The sequence below is a fragment of the Abramis brama genome (assembly GCF_963993115.1).
Source record: "Abramis brama genome assembly, chromosome: 3".
Classification (NCBI taxonomy): Eukaryota; Metazoa; Chordata; class Actinopteri; order Cypriniformes; family Leuciscidae; genus Abramis; species Abramis brama.
The window spans coordinates 14,261,588-14,286,250 of record NC_139965.1 but is presented as its reverse complement, the minus strand read 5'-3'; the positions used below and the strand labels follow the sequence as shown (position 1 = coordinate 14,286,250).

At 38.3% G+C, this 24,663-nt stretch overlaps 1 protein-coding gene across 1 annotated transcript; it reads left to right on the top strand.

Annotated features, from left to right (window-relative positions):
• Window positions 1–6,292: 6,292 nt before the first annotated feature.
• On the top strand, window positions 6,293–23,064 carry LOC311078862 (active breakpoint cluster region-related protein). Its single transcript, XM_084107907.1, has 22 exons — window positions 6,293–6,446; window positions 6,670–6,782; window positions 6,959–7,063; window positions 7,924–8,181; window positions 9,971–10,078; window positions 10,422–10,476; window positions 10,557–10,609; window positions 10,702–10,839; window positions 10,936–11,051; window positions 11,171–11,327; window positions 13,938–14,063; window positions 14,384–14,459; window positions 14,549–14,644; window positions 14,756–14,827; window positions 17,645–17,742; window positions 17,858–17,962; window positions 18,520–18,686; window positions 19,789–19,928; window positions 20,990–21,124; window positions 21,251–21,356; window positions 21,532–21,652; window positions 22,849–23,064. Exons 1-22 carry the CDS (start codon window positions 6,392–6,394, stop codon window positions 22,936–22,938), a joined length of 2,490 nt encoding a protein of 829 aa, XP_083964033.1. The 5' UTR covers window positions 6,293–6,391; the 3' UTR covers window positions 22,939–23,064.
• Window positions 23,065–24,663: the final 1,599 nt, after the last annotated feature.

The window sequence follows — 24,663 nt, the reverse complement described above, 5'->3', positions numbered from 1 at the left end:
GTTTGCAAATGCAATACATATGCTGTCTTATTTAAAACATGGCAATGTGTAGCCTCAGCGCTGGACTACTGCGTCTTCTGAGGCAGCGGCAGAACTGTAGGAGGCAAGTATATGAGTGGCTTTCCCAGACAGCAACATAGTGTCAGCCCAGATCCGGCCTACATCTGGTACACGTGGATTCCACACGGTCCAGATGTGGGCCGGATCTGGGCCGACATTATGTTGCTGTCTGGGTTATTCCGCACTGTCGTCTCCACCGGTTTCAAAACTTTGTTTTAGGCTATTGTCATTCTGCTCGTTCGACACTTTGCAACAACACAACCTTGTTTCTGCAGCGACCTTCAGCATGTTTCCTATAACAACGTCTGACATGTTTACAGAGAAAGTGTGAGAAAGTCACACTAAATCCGATCTGAGCAGTCACACTGAAACGGATTTCCAGAAATCCGATTTAATAGGATTTCAAACCACATATGAATGTAGCTTACTAGCTTGAAACGGATTTCATGTGATTTTTGGCCGTTAACACTTGCTAAATATAATTGGATTTCATTCGGATATGCACAAAAATCAGATTTGGACTGACAGTCTGTACGTAGCTGGAACAAATTATTTCAAATTATAAAGTTGCTCTACAAATAGCCTAATCCTTATCCTTCAGTTTGACTGAATGAGCTGTCAATTTCCCCTCATGTTTTATTTTCAGACGTCAGAGGAATAACGTAAGGCTTGGTATTTTAATGTACCACAAGAATATCTGTGGCAAGAAAGACAACATATAACTACTGCTCTCCCGATTTAATTTACGATATATCAAAGTCCCTTTGTTCTTTCCCCCCTTATCTATCCCCAGATGAGATGTAACTTACAGATCCATTAGAATATAATTGGATTTAGTGGGTTTGAAGGCACTTAAGAAGACGTTTCACCATTATGAAGGAATGAGCTACCTCCATTTGAAAAGGAAACTAGGAAACCAGCTAGTCACAGCGGTTAGGGTGTCGGAAACATTGTCTGGAATTTGATCCTAATCGACATCATGCAAGAGAGTCTGAAAATCAAATGAACGTTGCATGCAACATGCAAAATGCATTCAATTACTTTTCAATTCAAACTACAACCACAGCTGAAATAAGGTGTGTATGGAGCGTTATAGGTGAAGTAACCACTTTAAATTGCAAATAAATATAGAGGAGACACTGTTAGCTCATCTTTTCCAAGGTAGTCAACAGAAACACAATCAAATGCTGAAAATAGAGATATGATAGTAAGAACTTGGCGAAGGCCTTAGAGTACTTAAATACTTGTGCAAAGAGATGTCTATTGGATCTTTCATTGAAAGGTCATAACTTTTGCTACATGGAGTAAATGAAGATTTGGAATTGTATTTTCCTTCAATTATTATTGTTCTTCTTTGCACGTGGTTATGTTTTTGTGTGTGTATACATTGGCTACTTGTTCTTGTTTTTTAAAGGGACAGTTCACACAAAAATGAAAACTGTGTCATCATTTACTCACCCAAGTATGACTTTTGCGTCTGTGAAACATAAACAAATATATCTTGAGAAATGTTTTTTGTGTTTTTTGTCCATTCACTGGAGGCCAATGGAAACCAAAAGTGTTTGGAAACCAACAGTCTTCAAAATGTTCCGCATACCATTAGTGAGTAAACTATGAAAGAATTTTCGTTTTTGAGATCACATCAACATTTGAATTAAAGCAGATCCTCTTTAAGATATTGGACTTCCTCAATCGGCCTCGCAGTGTCAGCGGCCGTTTACATGACACCATTTTCAACTAAAAACCTTGTTTTTGTTAAACATAAAACATGTTTTATGCATTTTAGCTATTGATTTACACGACAACAGCATTTTAGGTGCCTGAAAATGCTCACTTTTTAAAACGGGTTTCAAAGTGCAAGTTTTTGAAAACTACCATTATCGCCTCCGTTTAAGCTACAAAAAATGCGCATTTGTGAAAACGGTGATGTCATGCACATGCTTATTACGTGTTCACTCTATAGGCATGTCGTTTTTCTTTACAAAGTGACATCGCCAACTACTGGCCTGGCATGAATAAATATATTGTGCTAAAAATATAGTATTCTCAATTAAAACAGGAGAGGATTGGAGCCAGAAACCCGTCACAACTTAACAAGCGGTTTAATTTTTTACTATTATAATTTTTTTTATATGATGTTTTGTTTTGTATTATATCAGTATATGCTCATGTTCATGTTCTCTGCAATAAAAAAAATCCTACCTCGTCTAGATGCAAAATGGCACCTACCATACTGTTCTATTCTCACTATTTCTGCAGTTATTAGTGTTTTTTGCCCATACAATAAAAGTGGGCTATGTTTCTCAAAAGCATCGCTAAGTTGATCGTAGAGATCACTGGTTCATGATACTTTTGGGAAATGTAGTTCTGTCTGGTTACCAACGTTTTTTCAAATATCTTCTTGCATGTTTAAGATATTTGACTTCCTCAATCCATTGGCCTCACCCACAGTCTAACCATTTCAAAATGACATCTATGCTGTTCTATTCTCACTATTGCTGCAGTTATTAGTGTGTTTTGCCCATACAATGAAAGTGGGCTTGTTAGAGTTCTGTCACTTCTGTTTGGGTTACATCTTGGGTTGGTGACAGAGCTCTGGCATTCCCGGTTTGTCATGTGTTTGTGTATAGTCTGGTTTGTTGTGAGCACATGGCTTGTCATGTATGTCCTTGTGCCATGTGCTCTCCTGTCCTGTCAATTGTCTAGCCCCTCCCATCTTGTTACCTGATTATTGATTAATTTGTCCCACCTGCTTTCCTCGTTACCCTCTTGTTTGCTTCCCTATTTATGCCGCGTTCCAGGCAACCTGTAACCCGTGTTTTTCCAACCTTATACCCGTGAAAGTGCACTGGAACGGCAGTCAAACCCGTGACTTCCCACCCGTGAACTCGTACTAGATCGATGTACTCCCAGTTACGAGTTGGAAAAACGCGGGTTACAGGTTGCCTGGAATGCGGCATTAGTCTCCCTGCTATGTTCCCTCGTGTTTCCAGTTTTGCCAGATGCCTGTCTTGTTTTCCCCCACGGGGAGTTTGTTTGTAGTTTTGTTTTGTTTATTTTTATTACTTAATAAAGATCCTTATTTTTCTGCACCTGAATCCTCGCTTCACTATTTACCATTCCGTGACTGGGCTGTGTTTCTCAAAAGCATCGCCAAGTTGATCGTAGACATCACTGGCTCATGATATTTTTGGGAAATGTAGTTCTCTCTGGTAACCAATGTTTTTTCAAATATCTTCTTGCATGTTCCACAGAGAAAAAGGAAACTACACATGTTTGTAATGACAAACCTATCAACTATGAAATAACTGACATTTTTTTTTGTTAACCTTCCCTTTAACATTTTAATTAAAACAGGTCATCTTTAAGATATTTGACTTCCTCAATCCATTGGCCTCACCCGCAGTCTAACTGTTTCCCGGTTCAAACGGGTTAATCACATTCCAAAACCTAACAAACTGCTTATATAGGATATCATTTTTTTTCATGTGATATTTCTTAACAGAACTATTAAGAGTTCACATTAGGAATGGGCACTAGACCCAAAAGTAAAGTTCAGTCATTAATTACTCACCCTCATGTCGTTCCAAACCTGGAAGACTTTCGTTCATCTTCAGAACACAAATGAAGATCTTTTTAATGAAATCTGAGAGATTTCTGTCCCTCCATTGACAGCTACGCAACTGACACTTTGATGCTTCAAAAAGTTCATAAAGTGATTGTAAAACTAATCCAAATTAAGCGGTTTAGTTCAAATTTTCTGAAGAGACTTCATTCTGCTTTATATGATGAACAGATTTAATTTAGGCTTTCATTCACATGTAAACATTCATCAACTCACACATCAGTTGTAGTAAACTGAAGCTCAAGCATGTTCACTTGAAACGTGAGAACCAATGAGGTTCATTCTCGTGTTATGCATCACGTTTGAGCTTCTGTTTATGTTTACTGATCAGTGTTTATATGTGAATAAAAGCCTAAATTCAATCTGTACATAATTTACATTTATGCATTTGGCAGACGATTCTATCCAAAGCGACTTACATTGCTTTTCAAGGTACACATTTTTACATTCTTATCATATAACGCGATTGAGTCTCTTCAGAAAATTTTGACTAAACTGCTCATTTCATATGGATTAGTGTTATGATCTCTTTATCAAAAATATATTTTTTTGGTTGAACTATCCCTTTAAACTGAACACTTTGATGACTTAATTAATCAGCGTGAACAGATTATCTGACAAACGTAGTGAAGTCATGTGACAACAACTAAAATGTTTAATGTGGAATAATGATCTTTACTTATTATTTACAAAAAAATCCTTGTAATTTATAAGCGCTTTGTTAATGTGTATTCGTTTCTTTTGTAATCTACATGTGTGACAAGCCAAAGAAGCTTTGTATCAAAAAGAAGTGTTTGACGATCATTTTCTAGATTGAGGAGGATTGATGGGAGTTACAGATCTGAGTGTGACGTCAGCGCCTCCTCTGGGATTGTCCAGAGACACGCAGTTGTGTGTGTGCTGAGGGGAAGCAACTAACTAACCATGCAACATGATTCGGTTTCAAAGATCTTTTTTTTTTTTTTTTTTTTCAAAGATCTTGAAACGCCATCCGCTGCTGACTCCTGCTGGTGAGAGCGGTGTAAATGCAAAGACAACTTGCACGTAAAAACACCTTTTACAAATCAATTGCAACTGCCTTAATGCTAGTTTTTAGTTGAATTGTGTGGATTGTTTTATGAAGAGCTTGGTTAAACAGGCCAATAAGAGACTATTAACTCAAATGAGTCCTTTATATTATACAAATGTGTCATTAAAATGTCTACAAATTTATAAATCTTTCCTAGACTGTCTACAAATTTACAAATTCAAAACTGTCTACAAATTTAAAATGTCTACAAATGTATATATCTTCCCTAGACATTTCACAATTTGCACATTTTGCAAGTAGCCTACAATTTAATTTGAAACACAACAGTAACTTAAATAAAAACAGTAAAACTGAAATTAAAGGACATCACAAACATATATTAAATGTATTAAACAGAGACACGGTTCTGTGAGCAATTTTAAATGATAGGCTATCTCTTTAGTTCTGTGTTATACAATAAAGATTAAAAACAATTTTTATTGAAATCACGTGACTTTGGGAGTTTGACACGCGCTCCGATTCGGAAGTTGAAACTTGGAAGTTGAAACCGATAGAAACTGAAGCTGGTACGAAAGAAATGATTCGCAAAGGTTTCGAAGCTTCACGAATCGTGTTTCGAAAGCGTCCATTACTACAACAAAACACCCACGGTTTTAAAACAAGGATTTTCTTGTTACAACTGGGCACAGAAAGATTGTTGTGTGCAGATTCTGCAGAATGTAGGACCAAACAATCTGCTTTTAGTATTGTTTCCAAAATCTCACATTTTGAGAGTTTATATAGCCTGCTAGTTTCTGATTTGCTGATTTCTAAAAGTGGATTCAAACTGGTATTTTGTATGTAGGGAGATATGTAGATTGTGGTCGTTATTTCAGTATCTATCAGTAGGTGGCAGTGTTAAACAGTGAGTGAACGCCCAAGTTTTGGCAACATGTCCTGCGTGTTGTTGCTGCTATTGTTTCTGTTGTAAACAGAATAGAATCTACACAGCTATATATTTTTTATAGCTTTTTTTTTTTTAACTAAAAAACTATTTATTTTATTTATAACTAATATTTTTTCAGCAAGGACACAAACTGATCAAAAGTGACAGTAAAGACAATAATGTCTTAATAATGTAATGTTACAAAACATCTCTATTTGAAACAAATGCTGTTTAACTTTTTATTCATCAAAGGGGGGGGGGGGGAAAACATACTTAATGTTTCCAGAAACATTAAGTATTATACTTATATTACATATATGTATATATTATATATATTACTACTAATATATTACTTTGATAATAAGAAATGTTTTTAGGACCAAACATAACACATAAATATATATAAATATAACAATTGTTTTTATTGTTAATGTGAAGTGAAAATGTAACAGTTTTAGTATTTACCCAAGGTGCTTAGATCTTATCTTAGATTACCTTTTGCCCTTGTTTTCCCCCCAAAGCAAGTAAACATGCAGACACTACTTCTTCCTGTCTTAACTGTCACTGTTAATGCGACATGTTTTGTATTTCAATGAACATCAGACTTTCCCCGCCTATTTCTTATTGCACTTTCTGAGAAGCAGGAAGAACGTGAGCTTGTTAACCACAAACGACTGCCAGTGAGCTAAAGCGAGAGAATTCACACATAGACGAACTACACAGCCGCGTGTCGTGACTCTGGAAAGCTCTGATGGAGCTCTACACAGAATCAGTGGACTATCTGAAGTCCCATGGCATCTCGCCTGGTAAGACTGTTTAAACCAAATTAACCTTGCCTTACAATATTTGTCTGGTTTATTTACTTCAGCCTTGAAGCATATGTATATATACATATATATATATATATATATATATATATATATATATATATATATATATATATATGTATATATATATATATATATGTATATGTATGTATGTGTGTGTGTGTGTGTGTGTATTATATATCATGTTATGTTTTTCTAACAGTGGCTGATGATGAGATAGTGGATCCGGACTTGCTTCAGGATGTGTTCCCGGAGGAGACGGAGTGGGTTTCTCAAAGCCCCCTGCAAACTGATCCATGTTTGCCATCCACTCCAGTAAGTGTGCAGTTCAAACCTTTACATTATATATGATGTATATTGCAGGTCTATGTCAGAATAACGAGACTGATAATTGACTAAAAAATTAAAGTGCATGATACTGGTCGGCGGTTATTCTCAGTGCTGAATTATCCGAGTGATGCGAGGACAATGTTGTAATGTTTTTCTTCCAGACAGCCGATAGCCCAGATGACCTGCTTCAGAAGAGAATGGTGGTCCTGAAAGGGGTTTTAACCAGCGAGGAGATCTACCTGACAGAGCTTGAGACGCTGCTCACGGTAATATGCTCAGACTCAAACAGGACTCTTACTTACTTATCCTTAATATAAATATTCGTATATAAATATTCACATTTCTTGGCCGAAGCATTTCCTCAGTGTGGTGTCGGAAGACTCTTACTTTCCAGACTGTGCAGATTTGGATTTGGAAAGTAAAAACCACTGTGGTCGAGCATCATAGATAAGAGAAATAAATAAATGTTATTTCTAACTTATATTGCCAAGCCTGCATATTAGCTACTTCCTTTATTCATAAAAATAACCATAACTGCACTGCCGTTTGTTGCCTAGGTAACAGTTTATTTTTTGTCTTTAAATACCTCGGGATTATTCATATTTGTCCAGTCCATATCAAGTTAGGGTTTCTTCTCATGCTCAAGATGCCTCTCAGCGCTTATTTTTTTAAGATTCAGTTTCAGATGCACGTTATTTAAATCAAACCTTCTGTCATTTCCTGTAGGTCAACTTCTGTTTCTCTTAGTGAAGTATTGCTTCCCTTTCTAGTCAAACCATTAGTGGTTATCATTAAACTAGAAGGTTTCCAAAAAGTCCAGGATGACATGCAACATAATGTTGAAGTACAGAATGCATGAAAAGTGTCAAGTTTTCAACCACTTCCTCACAGGAATGGTGCCAGGCATTCACACATAGAGTAGTTTTATATGAAGAGGGGAAAGTATATTTAAGTGTTTTACTAATGTTTCAGATAGTTTGCATTGTTGTTTACATTATTAATACTATAATGAATTTATAAACGTGTACATTTTCAGCTGGCCACATCAGCAAATTTCAGTTCCCGATCATTCTTTCGTTCTCTAATGTTTGTCCGCTCTCTCTCTCTGATTTCTCTTTCTCTGCAGCCCATGAGAGCTTTGAGGGCGGCAGCGGGAACCTCTCAACCCGTGTTGTCCACGGAGCAGGTTCAGACTGTGTTTTATCAAATCCCTGAGCTCAGAGATCTGCACAAGGACTTCTACACTAGCCTTCGGACTAGACTCCAGCCAGATAAAGTGATGGATCAGCAGGCACAACAAGACCAGGGGAGGGAGGAGGGCCCGGATTTGCAGCTTTACCAAGCGGAGCATTATTTATCCGTGGGAGACCTGTTTCTTAAGTTTGTGAGTTATTATTATATTTTTTAGCAAACGTGTTTAGGTTGGTCATATTATAAAACATATTATATATTGTAAAATCTTATTTTACAACCATTCGCAGTTCACAATTGACATCAACAGAAATGATAACTGAACATGCTATATTCTCTCTTGGCCTAATTTTTGGTGTAACATCAAAGATTTGACTCTATTGACCCATTTGGTCGCACCATTTCCCACCTAAAAAGATTGAATGTCAACTTTTAAACTTTTTTTTTTTGGTTATATTAATCATTAATCAATTTCATGGAATTGAAGTTCAGTAAGTGAGTTATATGTTGATTATGAAGCAGCTCTGACCGATTCGGTGAGTTTATTAAGTGAAGGATTTGTTACTCGCCCTCATGTTGTTCCAAACCCGTAAGACATTCGTTCATCTTCAGAACACAAATGAAGATCTTTTCGATGAAATCTGAGAGATTTCTGTCCCTCCATTGACAGCTACGCAACTGATACTTTGACGCCTCAAAAAGAGATTTTAAAACAAGTTTTCTGAAGAGACTCAATCGCTTTATATGATGAACAGATTTAATTTAGGCTTTTATTCACATATAAACATTCATGAACTCACACATCAGTCGTGGTAAACAGAAACTCACGTTCTCGCGCGTCAAGCAGGTTCGGTTGAGCTTCTGTTTTTGTCCGCTGATATAAAGCCTAAATTAAATCTGTTCATCATATAAAGCGATTGAGTCTCTTCAGAAAATTTGGACTAAATTACTTCATTACTTTATGAACTTTTTGAAGCGTCAAAGTGTCAGTTGTGTAGCTGTCAGTGGAGGGACAGAAAGCTCTCAGATTTCATCAGAAAAATCTTCATTTGTGTTCTGAAGATGAACGAAAGTCTTACGGGTTTGGAACGACATGAGGGCGAGTAATTAATGACAGAATTTTTAATTCTCATTGGTTTGTGAATCGGTGGTTCTTTTTACGTGCGGAGTGTGAGGCTGCGGTCTGGAAAATTGTTGTGCATCATGTCAGAAATATGTAAATATTAATTATTCCAGATAGCATACTTGTTAATGGAACCTGATTCGACATGAATCATGTGACATGAAATTAACAATTTCACACTTTGCATGGACCACTTTGCGAACCCCAGTTTGAAAAACCGCAGGTTTACAGAATAGCTCAGATATATTCATTTGTTAATAACTTAGGCCTATATTGTTTCCACCTTATTTTTCATGTAAGAGCTGGAGTGGCCATTTGTAAATTCAATGGCTGCATCCGAAATCGCATACTTCCCTACAGTATAGTAGGCAAAAAACAGTATTTGAAAGAAGTATTTCTGAATACACGGTACTCATAAAAGAGTAGGCAAAAAGTATCCGGATGTCCTACTTCTTCCGGCGAGATTCTGAGGTGTGTATAAGATGGACACTTTACTATCCCATGAGGCCACAGGAGAGGATTTATGAATGACAGTGAAGCGAGACAACTGACGCTGGTAGGTCACATGATAATGACAACATGGCGAATGTAGTACATCCGGATTACATTCAAAATAAGTACCTACTCAAGAGAGTATGTCTGAGAGTCTGGCTTCTGGTGTCATTCGCTTCCAGTCTATTTTTTAGCTGTACAGAACAGCTTGTTATGCTATTTGAGATTGCAAATTGGTATTTCTTACCATATTTTAATGTAATGTCGTAATTATAAAAAACACTCGTTTGTAAGGCATTAGTTTTACCGTTTACTGCACTTTGTTATTCTTAATCTCGCTTTTTTTTTATTGTGGTGTAATTTGCAGGTCAACCAGTTAGGTGTGTATCGGGGCTTCATTGACAACTATGAGAATGCAGTGGAGATCGTGCTGAAGTGTATGCAGTCGGACCAACGTTTCAGGACGCTTGCAGAGGTCTTACACATTTCCCTTTTTTGCAAAGCATCACTATTGTTATCTCTCACACTTGTTCTGGGAAAAAAGTCCCATAGAGTTAAGATTGGCATGACGTGTAAGATCATATCTCTGTGCCATACCATCTATTTAGAGCACCCTAGCAAACATACAACAACATGAATGGGCCATATCTCAGCACCAGAACATCATAAAGACATTGGATGATGTCTGCAATCACACAAAACGCCCTTGCAACTACAGACTGCCGAGATTTGCCACTGCTTGCACCGTTCACATTTTAGTTAACTGTATTGTCTTTTAGAGGAAGTGCGCAAATCCCTTTGTCTCTTGTTATCTATAGAGTATGATGTCCTCCAAAGGCTCAGACCATGTCAAAACTAAGTACACCTTTGAAGGTAAACACTGCTTCTCTTTATGGTTTTGAATAAATGATTAAATGCTGGGAACATTCAATTATTATTATTATTCTCCGCAGCTCTCCTGTATAAGCCGTTAGACAGAGTGATGAAAACCACCCTCGTGTTGCATGTGAGACACTGTTCAGGATCACATCTCTCGTTTATTTATAAATATTAATCCATGCCTATGGATTTATTAACGTTTTTCTCTATCCTCCTCAGGACCTGTGGAAGCACACGCCCCTCGATCATCCCGATAGCATCACGCTACAGGAAGCGCTTCGTCTCACCAGCAGCTTCCTGTCTGGGGTCAATGAAAGGTCGCAGTGCAAACGTGCTGTCATGCTTAGCAGAGGAGAGGTACTCCCTCACCCTACACTGCATGTGTCATGTGTTCATGCATATTTCATTTAAAATGTAACATTCTTCATCATATGCACATGTGCATGTCCACAGAGACGTCAGCTATTGCGTGATGGGTTTGTGGTAGATATGTGTGAGAGTGGGCACAACCTGAGACACCTCTTCTTGTACGCCGACATGCTGCTATGTGCTAAACTGACAAGTGCAGGGTGAGCCTCCACTGATCACTGAAAACCTCATAATAACATCATAATTTAAAACAATTCTGTTATGTATTAGCATGATATGGATGTGTACTGTATGTGCTTATGTGTATTGTCATTTAAAGGAGGCAGGCACAGTACAGATTTTGCTGGTACCTGCCATTGGTCGGCCTGAAGCTGCAATGGGCAGCTGAACATATGCCCTCATCAGACTACCAAATGAAAATCAGTAAAACCAGAGCCAAAATGTACCAGCTCAAACAAGCACTCCAGCAACATATGGTAAGGCAATTTGCATGTGATTGACTGGGTTTTTCAGTCATTAAACTAAACAAATATGAGAGGAGACAGAGCCTTTGCTATTGCCGGCCCTAGGCTGTGGAACAGCCTTCCGGTTTACATCAGAGCGGCTCAGTCTTTAACTGCTAAATCTTCTCTTAAAACCTTTTTTTTTTCTTTAGCTTTTAATTCATTGTGAGTTTTTGTCATGAATGTGTGGTTTGTCCTTGTTCTTTATCTTGTGTATTGTTCAGCGCTTTGGTCAGCCTTGTTTTTAAATGTGCTATATAAATAAATACAAACTTGAAACAAATATGCAAAATTAAAGGTGCTGAAAGTGGATCGGACTGAGCTGCACAACCCTCTTGTAGCCAATCAGCAGTAGGGGGCGTGTCCAATCATGATGGGGGAGGAGAGAGCGTGAGCCAATCAGCAGAAGGGGGGTGTCCACTCATGATGGGGGAGGAGAGAGAGTGAGCCAATCAGCAGTAGGGGGCGTGTCCACTCACGATGGGGGAGGAGAGAGCGTGAGCCAATCAGCAGTAGGGGGGTGTCCACTCATGATGGGGGAGGAGAGAGAGTGAGCCAATCAGCAGTAGGGGGCGTGTCCACTCACGATGGAGGAGGAAAGAGTGAGCCAATCAGCAGAAGGGGCGTGTACACTCATGATGGGGGAGGAGAGAGAGAGCAAGAGGGAGATTTGAAGAAAGACTGTAGAAAGAGAGATGCTGAGAGACATTACAAAAGAGAAAAGCTCAGAGGAATATCACTGGGAAAAGAACGGTTATGATCAGGCAAGAGCTTTAGGACCTGCGTTAATATTAGAAAAGCTTTCCAGCGCTGGAGAGACCTGAGCGGGAAGGCCTGAAACGGACGCAGAGGTTGTGTTGTTTCTGCTTCATATGTGGGTAACATTGGTTTTGACATGTTTCAAAGAACCAAGATATGCTGTTGATGTAATGTGAGCTCTAGTAACAGGACAGTTTTGAGTGTCATTGTTTGTCTTGATCTGCTGCTGTTGGCGACTAACAAGCGACTATATACTCGTGTGTACTGTATGTTCATTTTTTGTTCTTCCTTGTCGTTTGTTCATCATCTTCGCTTTATTTTTCATGTACCTTTTTTTTATTTGCTTGAATCGCTTCTGCTAAAAAGAGACATCCACTCTTGTATTGAGTGTTTGTGCATTTTGGGGCGGAGCAATGAAGTGAGGGGTGTGTGTTTGTTTGATCTCAAATATCAACAATGATTTTCAGAAATCGCTTACTGCACCTTTAAAGCGTTAGTTCACCCAAAAATTAAAATTCATTAATTACTCACCCTCATGTCGTTCCAGACCCGTAAGACTTTCGTTCATCTTCGGAACACAAATATAGATCTTTGTGATAAAATCTGAGAGATTTCTGTCCCTCCATTAACAGCTATGCAACTACTTCTTTGACACTTCAAAACATTCATAAAGAGATCGTAAAATTAATCCATATGAATTTAGCGGTTTAGTCCAATTTTTCTTAAGAGACATGATCACTTTATTCTTTTATTCACATAAGGTTTTATTCACACGTAGGCTCACTATTGGGCGACGCTGGTCATGTGTGTGATACGAGGTGACGTGCAACACAAACGCGCTACGCTATTACACTACTTGAATAGACTCGAGGCCCAGAGAGAAGGAAATGAAAAGTGGAATAAAGTCATTATTTTTGTTTGTTTTTGCGCACAAAAAGTATTCTCGTCGCTTTAGAAACTTAAGATTGATCCACTGGAGTCACTTGGACTATATTAACAATGTCTTTAATACATTTTCTGGGCCAGCAAGTTATAGTGTCCATAAGCCTGTGGAGGAGTGATCCAGCTCTCAGATTTCATCAAAAATATCTTAATTTGTGTTCCGAAGATGAACGAAAGTCTTACGGGGTTGGAACAACATGAGGGTGAGTAATTACTGACAGAATTTTTGGGTGAACTAACCCTTTAATTAACCAATGAAATAAGCTGCAGGGTGGGATTTCTGGTGAAGTGGTTTGGGGAAAAAAATCACGCTTCATTAACTTTGAAGCAGGAAGAAGCATCGAGAAGACTTAACCCTCACACCTATTTCTTTTTCATTTTCTTCTTATGTTTCTGTTTTTATGAAACCCACTGAAACCCACCTAAAACCTACCCTTACGCCTTAAAACCCTTTAAATTGGAAATCTACATACAACAAATCAGGTTTCCGGGGTATAACGGGGATGGGGAGTCACAAGGTGACGTATTGGACACGGGCGTGGCTTCTGTCGTCACGCTTGGATGTGGGCAGGGTTGGTTGTCCAGCACAGAATGCAGCGAGCTCTACTTGATCAGTTGTGGTAAATGGAAGCTCAAGCATGTTCGCTTGATGTGCGAGAACCAATGATGTTCATTCTCCCACATTTTTGGGTGAACTATCCCTTGAAAAGTGTTAATGCATCAGGGTGTAACTTTATTTTGGAGTTTTTGCTGACAATGGCGCAGAGGTTTGGTAAATCTCCCAAAAAAAAGTTCTAAAGAGGAAAAGTAAACTTTTTTAAAATAACAGAACAGATGTGAAGTTCCCTTTTAGATAGCTTCATAATTGTGTGTTTGTTACAGAACGGAGGCAAGGGATCAGTTTCTCGTGCTGTTGATCGCTTGAGGAGGAAGTTTGAAGAGTGTGAGATCTGGCTCTTGACAAACACACCATCTTTTACTTTAGACCTACACAGCACCAGTGGAAAGGTGAAATCACAACACCACAGCACGCAAGCACATCCTCTCTGTCTAAAACAGGCACTAATTTTTCTGATTCAGTTTTTAATTTTTTTTAATACACTTTATAGCATTTTTCACAATACATACTGTACTGTTCCAAAGCAGTCAAGTAGATACAGAGAATAAAGGTTTAATACCCCTAATGAGCTGAAATGAGCTTAAAGGTTTGCCAAGTATTAAAAAAAACTCCCTAAGATGTTTAGTTAAATAAGGAAGAAACCTTGAAAGGAACCAGAGTTTTCTGAACAAAGACCCAAGTATGACTAGATTAAAATTTCCATCCACAGAGTCACACTGTCCGACTGTTTTCTCTGTGTGACCTGAATGAGTGGAAAGAAGCCATTGAGAAACAGAGCGGAAACTGTGAGTGCATCTTTTTCTAACTGTATTTTGCCCTGATGATTGATTTTATGATCATAACTCGCATTTTTGTGTATGTATGTGTTTGACAGGTATAGAGACGGTTCCTCCAGACCTGCTGTCTGTAACTGGTTCCTGTATCAAACTCAGAATGACTCAACAACCTCCCCTTCACTGCGTTCGATCCAGTAAAGACACCTCTGTATTACTCTTTCTAACTTTTACTCAGTAAATTTTGCTCTCACATTGCTATCACACTTGTGCACAACGAATGCTCTCTCTCTCTCTAATTTTCACAGATGAGAGTACACACATATGTGGTAGCTTATATGTGATGGTTCAGTCTGCGTGTGGTCTGCAACACCCGAGCAGTAAGTGACAAAACACACGTTGTCTTTAGACGAATGGAAGTTTCCCAACCACACATCAAACCCACAAACACATCCAATACATTCTGCTCTAAATATGAAGCACAAATTGCTTTCATAAAAGCTGTTTCCGAAGTAACACCCTACAAAGAAACAATGTGCCCAATAAGCTTCATATAAAATTAATAATTAAAAAAAGCACCAATTTTCAATCAATATACTGTATATAGTCTTTTTAAGGTGCAGTAAGCAATTTCTGAGAAGCGCTGTTGAAAGTGGATAAGACCGAGCAGTACAACACAATCAACAGTAGGGGGCGTGTCCATTCATGATGGGGGAGGACAGAGAGTGAGCCAATCAGCAGTAGGGGGCGTGTCCACTCATGATGAGGGAGGAGAGAGAGTGAGCCAATCAGCAGTAGGGGGCGTGTCCACTCATGATGAGGGAGGAGAGAGAGTGAGCCAATCAGCAGTAGGGGGCATGTCCACTCATGATGACGGAGGAGAGAGTGAGCCAATCAGCAGTAGGGGGCGTGTCCACTCATGATGGGGGAGGAGAGAGAGGGCAAGAGAGAGATTTGAAGAAAGACTGTAGAAAGAGAGATGCTGAGAGCAGAGGTGGACAAAGTACACAACTTCCTTACTTGAGTGAAAGTACAGATACTACTGGTCAAATATTACTCTGTTACAAGTAAAAGTTGTAAAGACCGATTTTTACTTAAGTAAAAGTACAGGAGTACTTGTTTTTAAAAGTACTTAAGTATCAAAAGTAACTTTCAATGCATTGTTTTATTATTGTTGCATTGTTTTATGTAATACTTACAGTACCTTATGCCTCTGAATCTATGCCTGCCTACCCTCATATCAATATCAAATTTATTTCTAGAGCACAGTTCCAGTAGTGGGATTGAATGTGAGATTGAATAAGTGCACTCAATAACGTCCACAATGGTTTCGGACACCCAAATGGCTGTTCCCTCAAATATTGCCCTATTTAAAGTTTTTTGGCTTTTAGTTTGAATATGTTAGCCTTACTGTTATAAGCTAGTGTGCACCAAAACAATGACAAAATTCGCATTTAGAAGACCAAACCCAGCGTTGAGAATGAAAATCAGGTTGATGTCAGAATCCAACACCAGATAGACATTAATCTCCAACGTTGGACAGACGTTGTATTGTGGTTGAAAAAGAAAATCGGGTTGACATCAGAAACCAACATCAGTCGGGTTCTGATGTCAATTTGACTTTCATTTCCAGCCAAAATACAACCCCTGCAAAAATGCAACAGCTCAGAGGAAGATCACTGGAAAAGAAGGGTTATGATCATGCAAAAGCTTTAGGACCTGCATTAATATTAGAAAAGCTTTCCAGCGCTGGAGAGACCTGAGAGGGAAGCATTGCTTCTGCTCCATATGTGAGTAACATTGTTTTTTTCATGTTTCACAGAATCAAGATATGCTGTTGTTGTAATGTGAGCTCTAGTAACAGGACAGTTTTGAGAGTCATTGTTTGTCTGGATCTGCTGCTGTTGGCGACTAACAACCAACTCTTGTTTGTATTTACTCTTGTGTACTGTATGTTCACTTTAGGGCTGGGTATTGACACAAATTTCACAATTCGATTCGTTTTCGATCCCGATTCGATTCAATATTGATTATTTTGGATATCAGGTACAATACATGGCAAATTTTCTCAAGGAAAACAAATCTCTTAACTAATGCTGTAAACTATGGGAGTCAGTGGTAGCCTATAGGCTTCATTAGCCTACTATAATATTGAAGGTAAAAATGAACTGATTTGTATACAAACACTTAAATTACACTTTTTATGATAATAAAGTTATATGAAATATAAACATTTAAATGGTGGCTGTCATAAAAACCTGACAGATTTATTCAAACATGCATTAAAAATTGAAGAACATTAAAAATTATAATGAATATGTAATATGGTGCATATATTTAGCAAAATGCTCCTCTCTAGAGTTAATTTTTCTAGCTGACTAACGAGTTTATGGTCACTGGATATGGTTTTTCTAAGGTAAATGTGACGTTACATGACATTGTTTACAAGTTGATTTACTGACGTCTTTCCACGGTTGAAACACTGATTGAGCGATTCCATGTCACATGATACGGATTTCAATAAGTTGTAATCTATCTTTTAACATGCGTTCAGATGCTCATTCATGTTTATTTCGTGCTGTAACTGGTATTATTAAGGCGGAAGAGAAGGTCATGTGCGCGCTAAGCTGCGCCAGAGCGATCTCACGGCACAGCGCCAAAACGGTATTTATGGTTTTGAATTTCGTAAGAAAATGGATGTAATTTGAAATCTGAGACTTTGTTTCATATCAATAGTAACAAAGCACAAAGATTATTGTGATTTATTGGATGGGATGCGCGCTACAATGTTACATTCATTCATCAGCTGAAAACAGGATGACTAATCGATTCTTGGGATTTAAGAATCGATATCGGTTCGTAAAAATGAGAATCGATTAAAATCGAGAAATCTATATTTTTTTACCCAGCCCTAGTTCACTTTATGTCATTCCTTATCGTTCATTCGTCATCTTCGATTTATTTTTTGCAATGCATTATTTTGCTTAAGCTATGATAAAGAGCTCTTGCATTGCGTGTTCGTGCATTTTGGGTGCGGAGCAATGAAGTGAGGGGTGTGTTTTTTTGGGCTGATTTCAAATAGATACAGTGTTTTTCAGAAATCGCTTACTGCACCTTTAATTAAAATTCCATGCAATGAATGCTTTGAACAATGTCTTCCAATAAGCATCTTGTCTTTATTTCACCGGACCTTTCAGGTGCATATGTGTGTGTGGAGGTAGACGGCTTTGAGTTTTACGACAGACGAAAACAAACCAGCCTTTCAGCCTTCTGTGTTACACCACAATGGGATGAAGTGAGTGGTGGGAAGCCATTGTGAATTTTTAGAAATCAGATAATACAATCTGTGATTTGTATTAATGTACTTAATTTACTGAATTGATTTGAATTGTATGTGTTGTGGCGTATAGGAGCTTGTGTTTCAAGTGGACGGAGCTCAGCGGCTGTTTCTGGTATTTGTGTCGCAGTGTCAGAATGACACACAGGATGACATTGTGGGCAGGGCGGTATTAAATGTGAGTTCATGTACACATAACTTTCAAACGTATGGGGTCAGTACGATTTTTTGTTTATGGAATTAATACTTTTATTCAGAAAGGATGCATTAAATTGATTAAACGTGTCAAACGTAAAGACATTTATAATGTTATGAAAAATTAAAATTTCAAATAAATACTGTTTGTTTAAACTCTCTATTTATCAAAGAATCTTAAAAAAAAAAAACGTATTATGGTTTCCACAAAAAACTAAGCAGCACAACAGGTTTATTTGAAACCAGAATTATTTTTGTGGAACACAAAATGTAGGATTTAGCAGAATGTGTAAGTGGCTCCAAAAGGATATTTCTTGTGTACTGTATTATATGTAATCCAAAGCCAAATGATGCTCAAAAAAAAGTCCAGTGTGCATAATACTACGGTCTATAACCGAATCATTAAGACTCACTGACGGTTTTACCATCATCTGTTATAAGCTTTAGGTTAAACTACACAAATATATACAGTTTTGGTTCAGTCTGTCCATTTAGGTGTTGATGTAATGTATAAAGGAACAGTATATGTGTGCTTTACAGCTGGACCCTGACAACATGTTTAAGAAGTGGAAGAAAGTCACTTGTTCTTTGGGCCAAGTTGATGTTACCCTGTCAATCAAATACGTGCCCCACCCTCTCGAGCCCCCTAGCACCACCCCTCTCGTACAGGAACCAGTGTTCTGTGTGCCGATTGGACAAGTGGCAATGTGAGTTTACAATCCAAATCATTTTTACAGATCACAACTTACTAATACTGTAAGGAAGCTGCCATAATGCTGTATTTATTCAGTATTGTTTAAATTGAGTCTAGAAAGTATTTGAACAGGTGCTGTATGTATTTTTTTGTTGTTGTTACTGTACTAAAGAATAAAAATACTATGTTTGCAATAAGTTCACATACTTGTTTCTCCAGAAAACAATTCTACTGCCAGTTATTCTACTTTGAAATGTGCATTCCTTGTCAAAATGTCTGTTTTTGTTTTGGTCTGTTTGTTCCCGTCCGCTGCCAATTTACCCAATAGTATTTTCACACCCCGGGTTGCCAGTTGGCATCCGAAAGCGCATACTCTCTTGAGTAGGTACTTATTTTGAATAAGTAATTACTTCACGACCGCTAAAAAGTACGTTCTATATAGTAAGAGTGTGTGTAGTATGAATGTAATCCGGATGCACTACATTCTCCATGTTGTCATTATCATCAGACCTACCAGCGTCTCGCTTCACTGTCATTTACAAATCCTCTCCCATGGCCTCATGGGACAGTAAAGTGTCCATTGAATGCACACTTCAGAATCTCGCCAGAAGTAGTATTTTGAAATTATTACACAGATTTGTACCCATTTTAACCACTAGTGCTCAATATTACATTCTTCATCTTTAAGCCACAATTAAAAATGTATTAATGCTATTGTGTTTGATAGCAAAGCAAAATAGCAAGAATATTAAAGCAAAATATAAAAGCAAGTGGCATTCATTTATTTACATTTTTAACACTTCTCAAGCTAAACGTTTCAAAATATTATTTTTAAAATCTTAATATGTACATTTCTGTACACTTCTATTAAATTTAATGATATTCATACAATTTCAAAGTGATATAAGTGTCCAAATAATCTGTAAATTAGGAGGAAGACATGTTACAATCTTCTAATAAGCTTCCTTCTGTCATCATGAGGTTTTCATTTGTGATTCTGCTTTTTAAGAGATGAAGAAATAGAGCTGTTTTGTCATCAAAAAAGGAAGAGGAAAATGAAAACTGAGTGAGAAGTGTTTAAAGGCTGAATTGTTTCTGTCTTTGTGTGTTTACAGGCAAGAGAGTGTGCTGGTCCCTCACATTGTCCGTTCCTGTGTGGAGGAGGTTGAGAGGAGAGGCATGACTGAAGAGGGCATCTACAGAATCTCAGGAGCCAGTAGCGAAATACAAGCACTTAAACATGCATTCAACACTAGTGAGTCTGTGTGTGTGTGTGTGTGTGTGTGTGTGTGTGTGTGTGAGGGGTTGAACAACTTACATTTATATGAATGCATTAGTGAGAGAGCGATTGTGTGAGAATTAATTCTACTTTGCAGTGTTTCTCTATTAATAGTGAAGCTTGTGGGTTTTAGTTACCAAGAAATGTGTTAGAATGTTTCAGTTTCTAAGCTATTTTATTGATAAATCACAGAATTTTTCAATTACAGAAATGTTGACAATACATTTCTGCGAATGATTCTGTGTGTGTGATCTGCACGCGATGTACGAAGCTACTGTCTGTATGTGTGTGCGTTACAATGCGGCACTCATTAGTTTAGAACGGCAATTAACTTACGTGTACAATAAGCTGTTTAAAACGTGCATTCACCTGATCAGTTTTGAGCATCTAGATGGTATAATCAAACATATCTTGTGGAGAGCTCTCAGAGTATGCAGTTATTTTGTCATTTTAACTGTTGGAAATGGAGTAAAGATGTATTATCCTGCTGCGCCCTCTATAGGCCATGATCAGCGACTAGTCGACATCAGGCTTAAAGTCTCCGTGCGGTGAACATCAAGTTTTTAATGTTGTTTATATGTCTATGTGGAGTTTTTAATATGCTTTTAGACAAGCCATGTGCAAATTCATAAGTCGACACCATTGCTGAGTATTTTCTCCTTAAAACTGCAGTGAAACAAAGTCTCAAAATCACGGTTTGAAATCGCTGGTGTTTCTGACGTCACAAACTACCTTGTAACCAATCAGATCAACGTGTGATCGTCAACGAGTGGATCTCTGAGCTGCTGCGAGTGAGTGGAGGCGGGGCTCATTAGCATATTAATAGAACCGCGTATACTAAATGTGGCAAGGGTGTACACAGTTACATTACATTTTTTTTTCAAGGAAAAAACGCTTATATGTCATTGTGTCAGTTTTAAGGGATAAAATGATTGACAACAGGGGGACTTTAAAGCGTCATGGCAGAGCATTAAAGCCGACCAGTCTGTGCAAACCCTAGTGTGTGTGATTTTCACAGTCCTTCTCTCTCTCTGTAGATTACCGCGAGGCTGTGACTAAACTGAGGAGTATAGATGTGAATGCTGTAACAGGCACTCTGAAACTGTACTTCAGAGAACTTCCTTTTACTCTTATTCCCTCTGAGCAATTCAAGGAGCTCTCAGATGCACTAGGTGAGCCCTTCACACACCTGAAGGCAAATGAACACACACCTGATGACGCATTTGTAATGACAATCTCTCTCTCTCTCTCTCTCTCTCTCTCTCTCTCTCTCTCTCTCTCTCTCTCTCTCTCTCTAGACATTGCTGATCCATATCTCAGGGCTGACAGCATGCTGACTCTGTTGCAGGCTCTACCAGATGTAAACCGCAACACTCTCCTCTTCCTCTTACATCACCTGCGACGGTACATAACATCCTTTGAGCATGTAACTGTCAAAACACTGATTTAGTTTCACACCAGACCGACCTGAAATCACTTCTGCCATTGATGGATGTAAATAAGAAAATTATGTTTCTCTGTTTTCTTTTCTTTCGCTCCCTCTCATGCACATAACTCTCTCTTTTCCTGGCTTCCTCAGTGTTGCAGAGAGAAAGGAAGAGAATAAAATGTCTCTGAGTAATTTGGCCACAGTGTTTGGCCCCAGCCTCTTGCGCCCTCCAGTGGCTCGTGTCGACATATCTCAAGAAGTGGAGGTTCAGGTGAGTAATTATTGCTACTTCATTACAAAACATAAACGTTTGATGTGTCCAGTGTAGTATTGAGGTATTATAAGCGAGATAATTTCCTGGAAGACTGATTGTTTACGCACACACATGCATTTTTTGTATTCTGATCATCTGGGGTTTATTATAGAAGAAGTGAAACAGCACATTTCTACACTCAGTGGTATACGTCCCCTCAATGATTTGTGGACTTATGAAATGTGGAAGAAAAGTCCCCTTTCTGTGTGTTTTTTTTTCCATCTAGTGTGGTGTTTCATTTCCATTTGTTGTTTCCACAATTTTTGGGTTAATGGCCTATTTATCTTAACAAGCAACACATTATAATCACATTAAAGTCAAGTTAATGCAAGTTAATATTAATCTTCTTTACAATTATATTTTTGTACAGTAATACAGTAAAAAGGATATTTCTTTTCAGTTTTCTTGGCCTGCACGATTTAGGGGGAAAAAATCGAATTGCAATTTTTCTGATAAAAATTGCGATTCCGAAAGAAAAATCATTGTATATCAATTTTACTATAATAATAATTATTACAAAATAAAATATTAATCTTAATAAAAATATTGCTATTGTAATATTTCAATGTAAAATCAAAAATATAGTATTTAAGAAAAATTATTTTATTTTACCTTAAAATTACAATACAAATGTTTATAGCTTAATTTCTTCATTTTTAAACATTAAATCATCAAGCTTTTATCTTGCCAGAATACCACAGGGAGCCATTAAAGCTTCTGTTTTCTTGACCACTTCTCATTACATTTTCACTCCGAAACATGCAGTTCATCATATAAATTGATTAAATCACACCCATGCTGATTTGAAAAGCCATATCCTTATTTTGTTTCTATTTTTATTAACCGTGCATCCCTGCTTATAACTATTATTCGGATATTATTTTTAATAGTCACCTTTTTGCAGACCATTAGTTATTTACATTTTTGGCAAACACTGCATGTATACTTTAATGTACATCAGTTTGACCCATTCATCCGATTTGTAGACCAAGTGTGAAGTAAGCGTTATCAAATTGAAGGATTAATCAGCCAATCACAGTGAGGAAGAGAACATGATAGGCGGGCACTGACAGGGTAGTGAGCCAATCCTAGCCTTGTGTCGTCTTGCATGATTTTTCACATCCACACCTGTGTTTTTGTTTTTCTGGTCACAGGTTCAGGTGATTTTCCTCTATCTGCAGTGTCAGAACCTCCCAGAAGCTCTTCTCACTAAACATCTGGACATTGATGAGCTGGAGACATGAGCCTTCAACACCCAGACTCCTGTCTGTCTGCATATCCATGTTCATGTTCAACTCACTTTATTTTACAGATGTTTCATATTTTATTTTAAGTTTTTTAATGTCATTAAACAAATGACATGACCACAAGTTGACCATGTTTTAATGTTTCAGTACTAAAATACAGTCGCATTTACCATTGCTCGGTATAATTTCATGGGCAAAATCCCGGTATTCCAATAGAAATCTGCACGTTTGGGAGTTTCGTAAGAGAATACGGGTTTGACTCCCATTGCACGCTCATACAGACTGTATTCGAGACGCTTCTGTAAGTTGCTGTTTGAATGGGGCATTTCGGGACTCATTCCTCTAAGCCAAGGCCTTGTTTACACCTTGTATTAAGATGTGTTTTGGTCGATTGGATCATAAGTGGATGGCGCTAAATACAGGTGTAAACAGGATCTAAAACGTTTTGAGCTTGTCCACTTTCTACCACTACTCAGTCGGCCAGATTTCTTTCATAGTGTAAACACTCATGTGATCAAATGCGTTCGAACAGCAAGAAAAGACTGTCTGCTCTCCGTCTACTGATCTAATGCGTAACATTATGAGAAGTGCTGGCCAGACAGGATTTAAACTATCAGCTGAAGACCCAAGACCCTGGGTGAAAAACGATGAAAAATGTACCAAACACAATGTTCTCTCACCATTCCTGGTTTTTAACACACACTCACAGCGTTCGGCTAATCTTGCGGCTGTCAGAGCAGAAACTAAAGCTGATGCTTTCCGTAAGTTTATCCGTTGTCTCCGGTCGTGTTCATGTGTAAATTGCGTGAGCTTATTTTGTCCATTAGATCGAAAGATTTGAAAAAGCCCAAACATTTACCCGCCCATAGACTCTCCCCTCGAAGAAATCAGGACAGAAGTGACAAAAGAGACAGATTAAAACACCAGGTGTAAACGGGAATGTGTCTCCCTCGTCTGATCGACCAAAACGCATCCTAATACCAGGTGTAAATAGGGCAGAGCGTCCTTTGATTCAGGACAGAAAAGTATTTTCTTGTGGAATGTAAAGGCCTCGACTGACTAGGACCTTATAGAAACAGACACTCTGGGTGGGCCGAGAGGGTAATAGGGGAGAAAGGTGAAGTGAGACACTTGTAATATCCTACCACAGATGGCCAATTCTCTCACTCACACACACACACACTTGTGGGGGTTAACAATAACTCTGCCGCTCTCCCCACCCCCTCACCCCCACCTCCATGCAAATCAATCCGCTATGGTTCAGCTTCAACAAGACCAAGTTCACCATGACATGCAGGAGCACTTCAAAGAGACCCATGCTTCCTAACCTCTCTCCCGCGGTTTCTGGGTGTTGCTTTTCACCTCAGCTTATGCCCCACCTGGCCGGGGTGGGATTCTCTCTCCCTCCCTCGGCCTGATTTTGACTTTGATCCATAATCCAAACTCGGAAAAGCGCTCCTGTTCCCAGCATTCCAGTCAGGAAAAGTGCAGCGATGTCAGATGTGTGCAGTAACGCCATCCAGACATGAACCCGGTTCCAACGTAGCATCAAATGAGTTATGAAAAAAATCAGTGCTCCCACGCTAAGACAGACACCAATAAAACAGGTTCCTGCGGTTAAGTGCTAACGCAGACGGAATGATCAGAAAAAGGTCTGGATATTAGTATAAAAAGGAGTGAATGATGGATTGAATGGGGAAAAGCACAATGAAAGATGGACAT

Excerpts from the sequence above, each read along its gene's own strand:
- LOC311078862 (XM_084107907.1), top strand. The coding sequence starts at position 6,392 with ATGGAGCTCTACACAGAATCAGTGGACTATCTGAAGTCCCATGGCATC. Across the intron at positions 10,840-10,935 it reads TCATGCTTAGCAGAGGAGAG|AGACGTCAGCTATTGCGTGA; the intron begins GTACTCCCTCAC and ends GCATGTCCACAG. Across the intron at positions 17,743-17,857 it reads TTACACCACAATGGGATGAA|GAGCTTGTGTTTCAAGTGGA; the intron begins GTGAGTGGTGGG and ends TGTGGCGTATAG.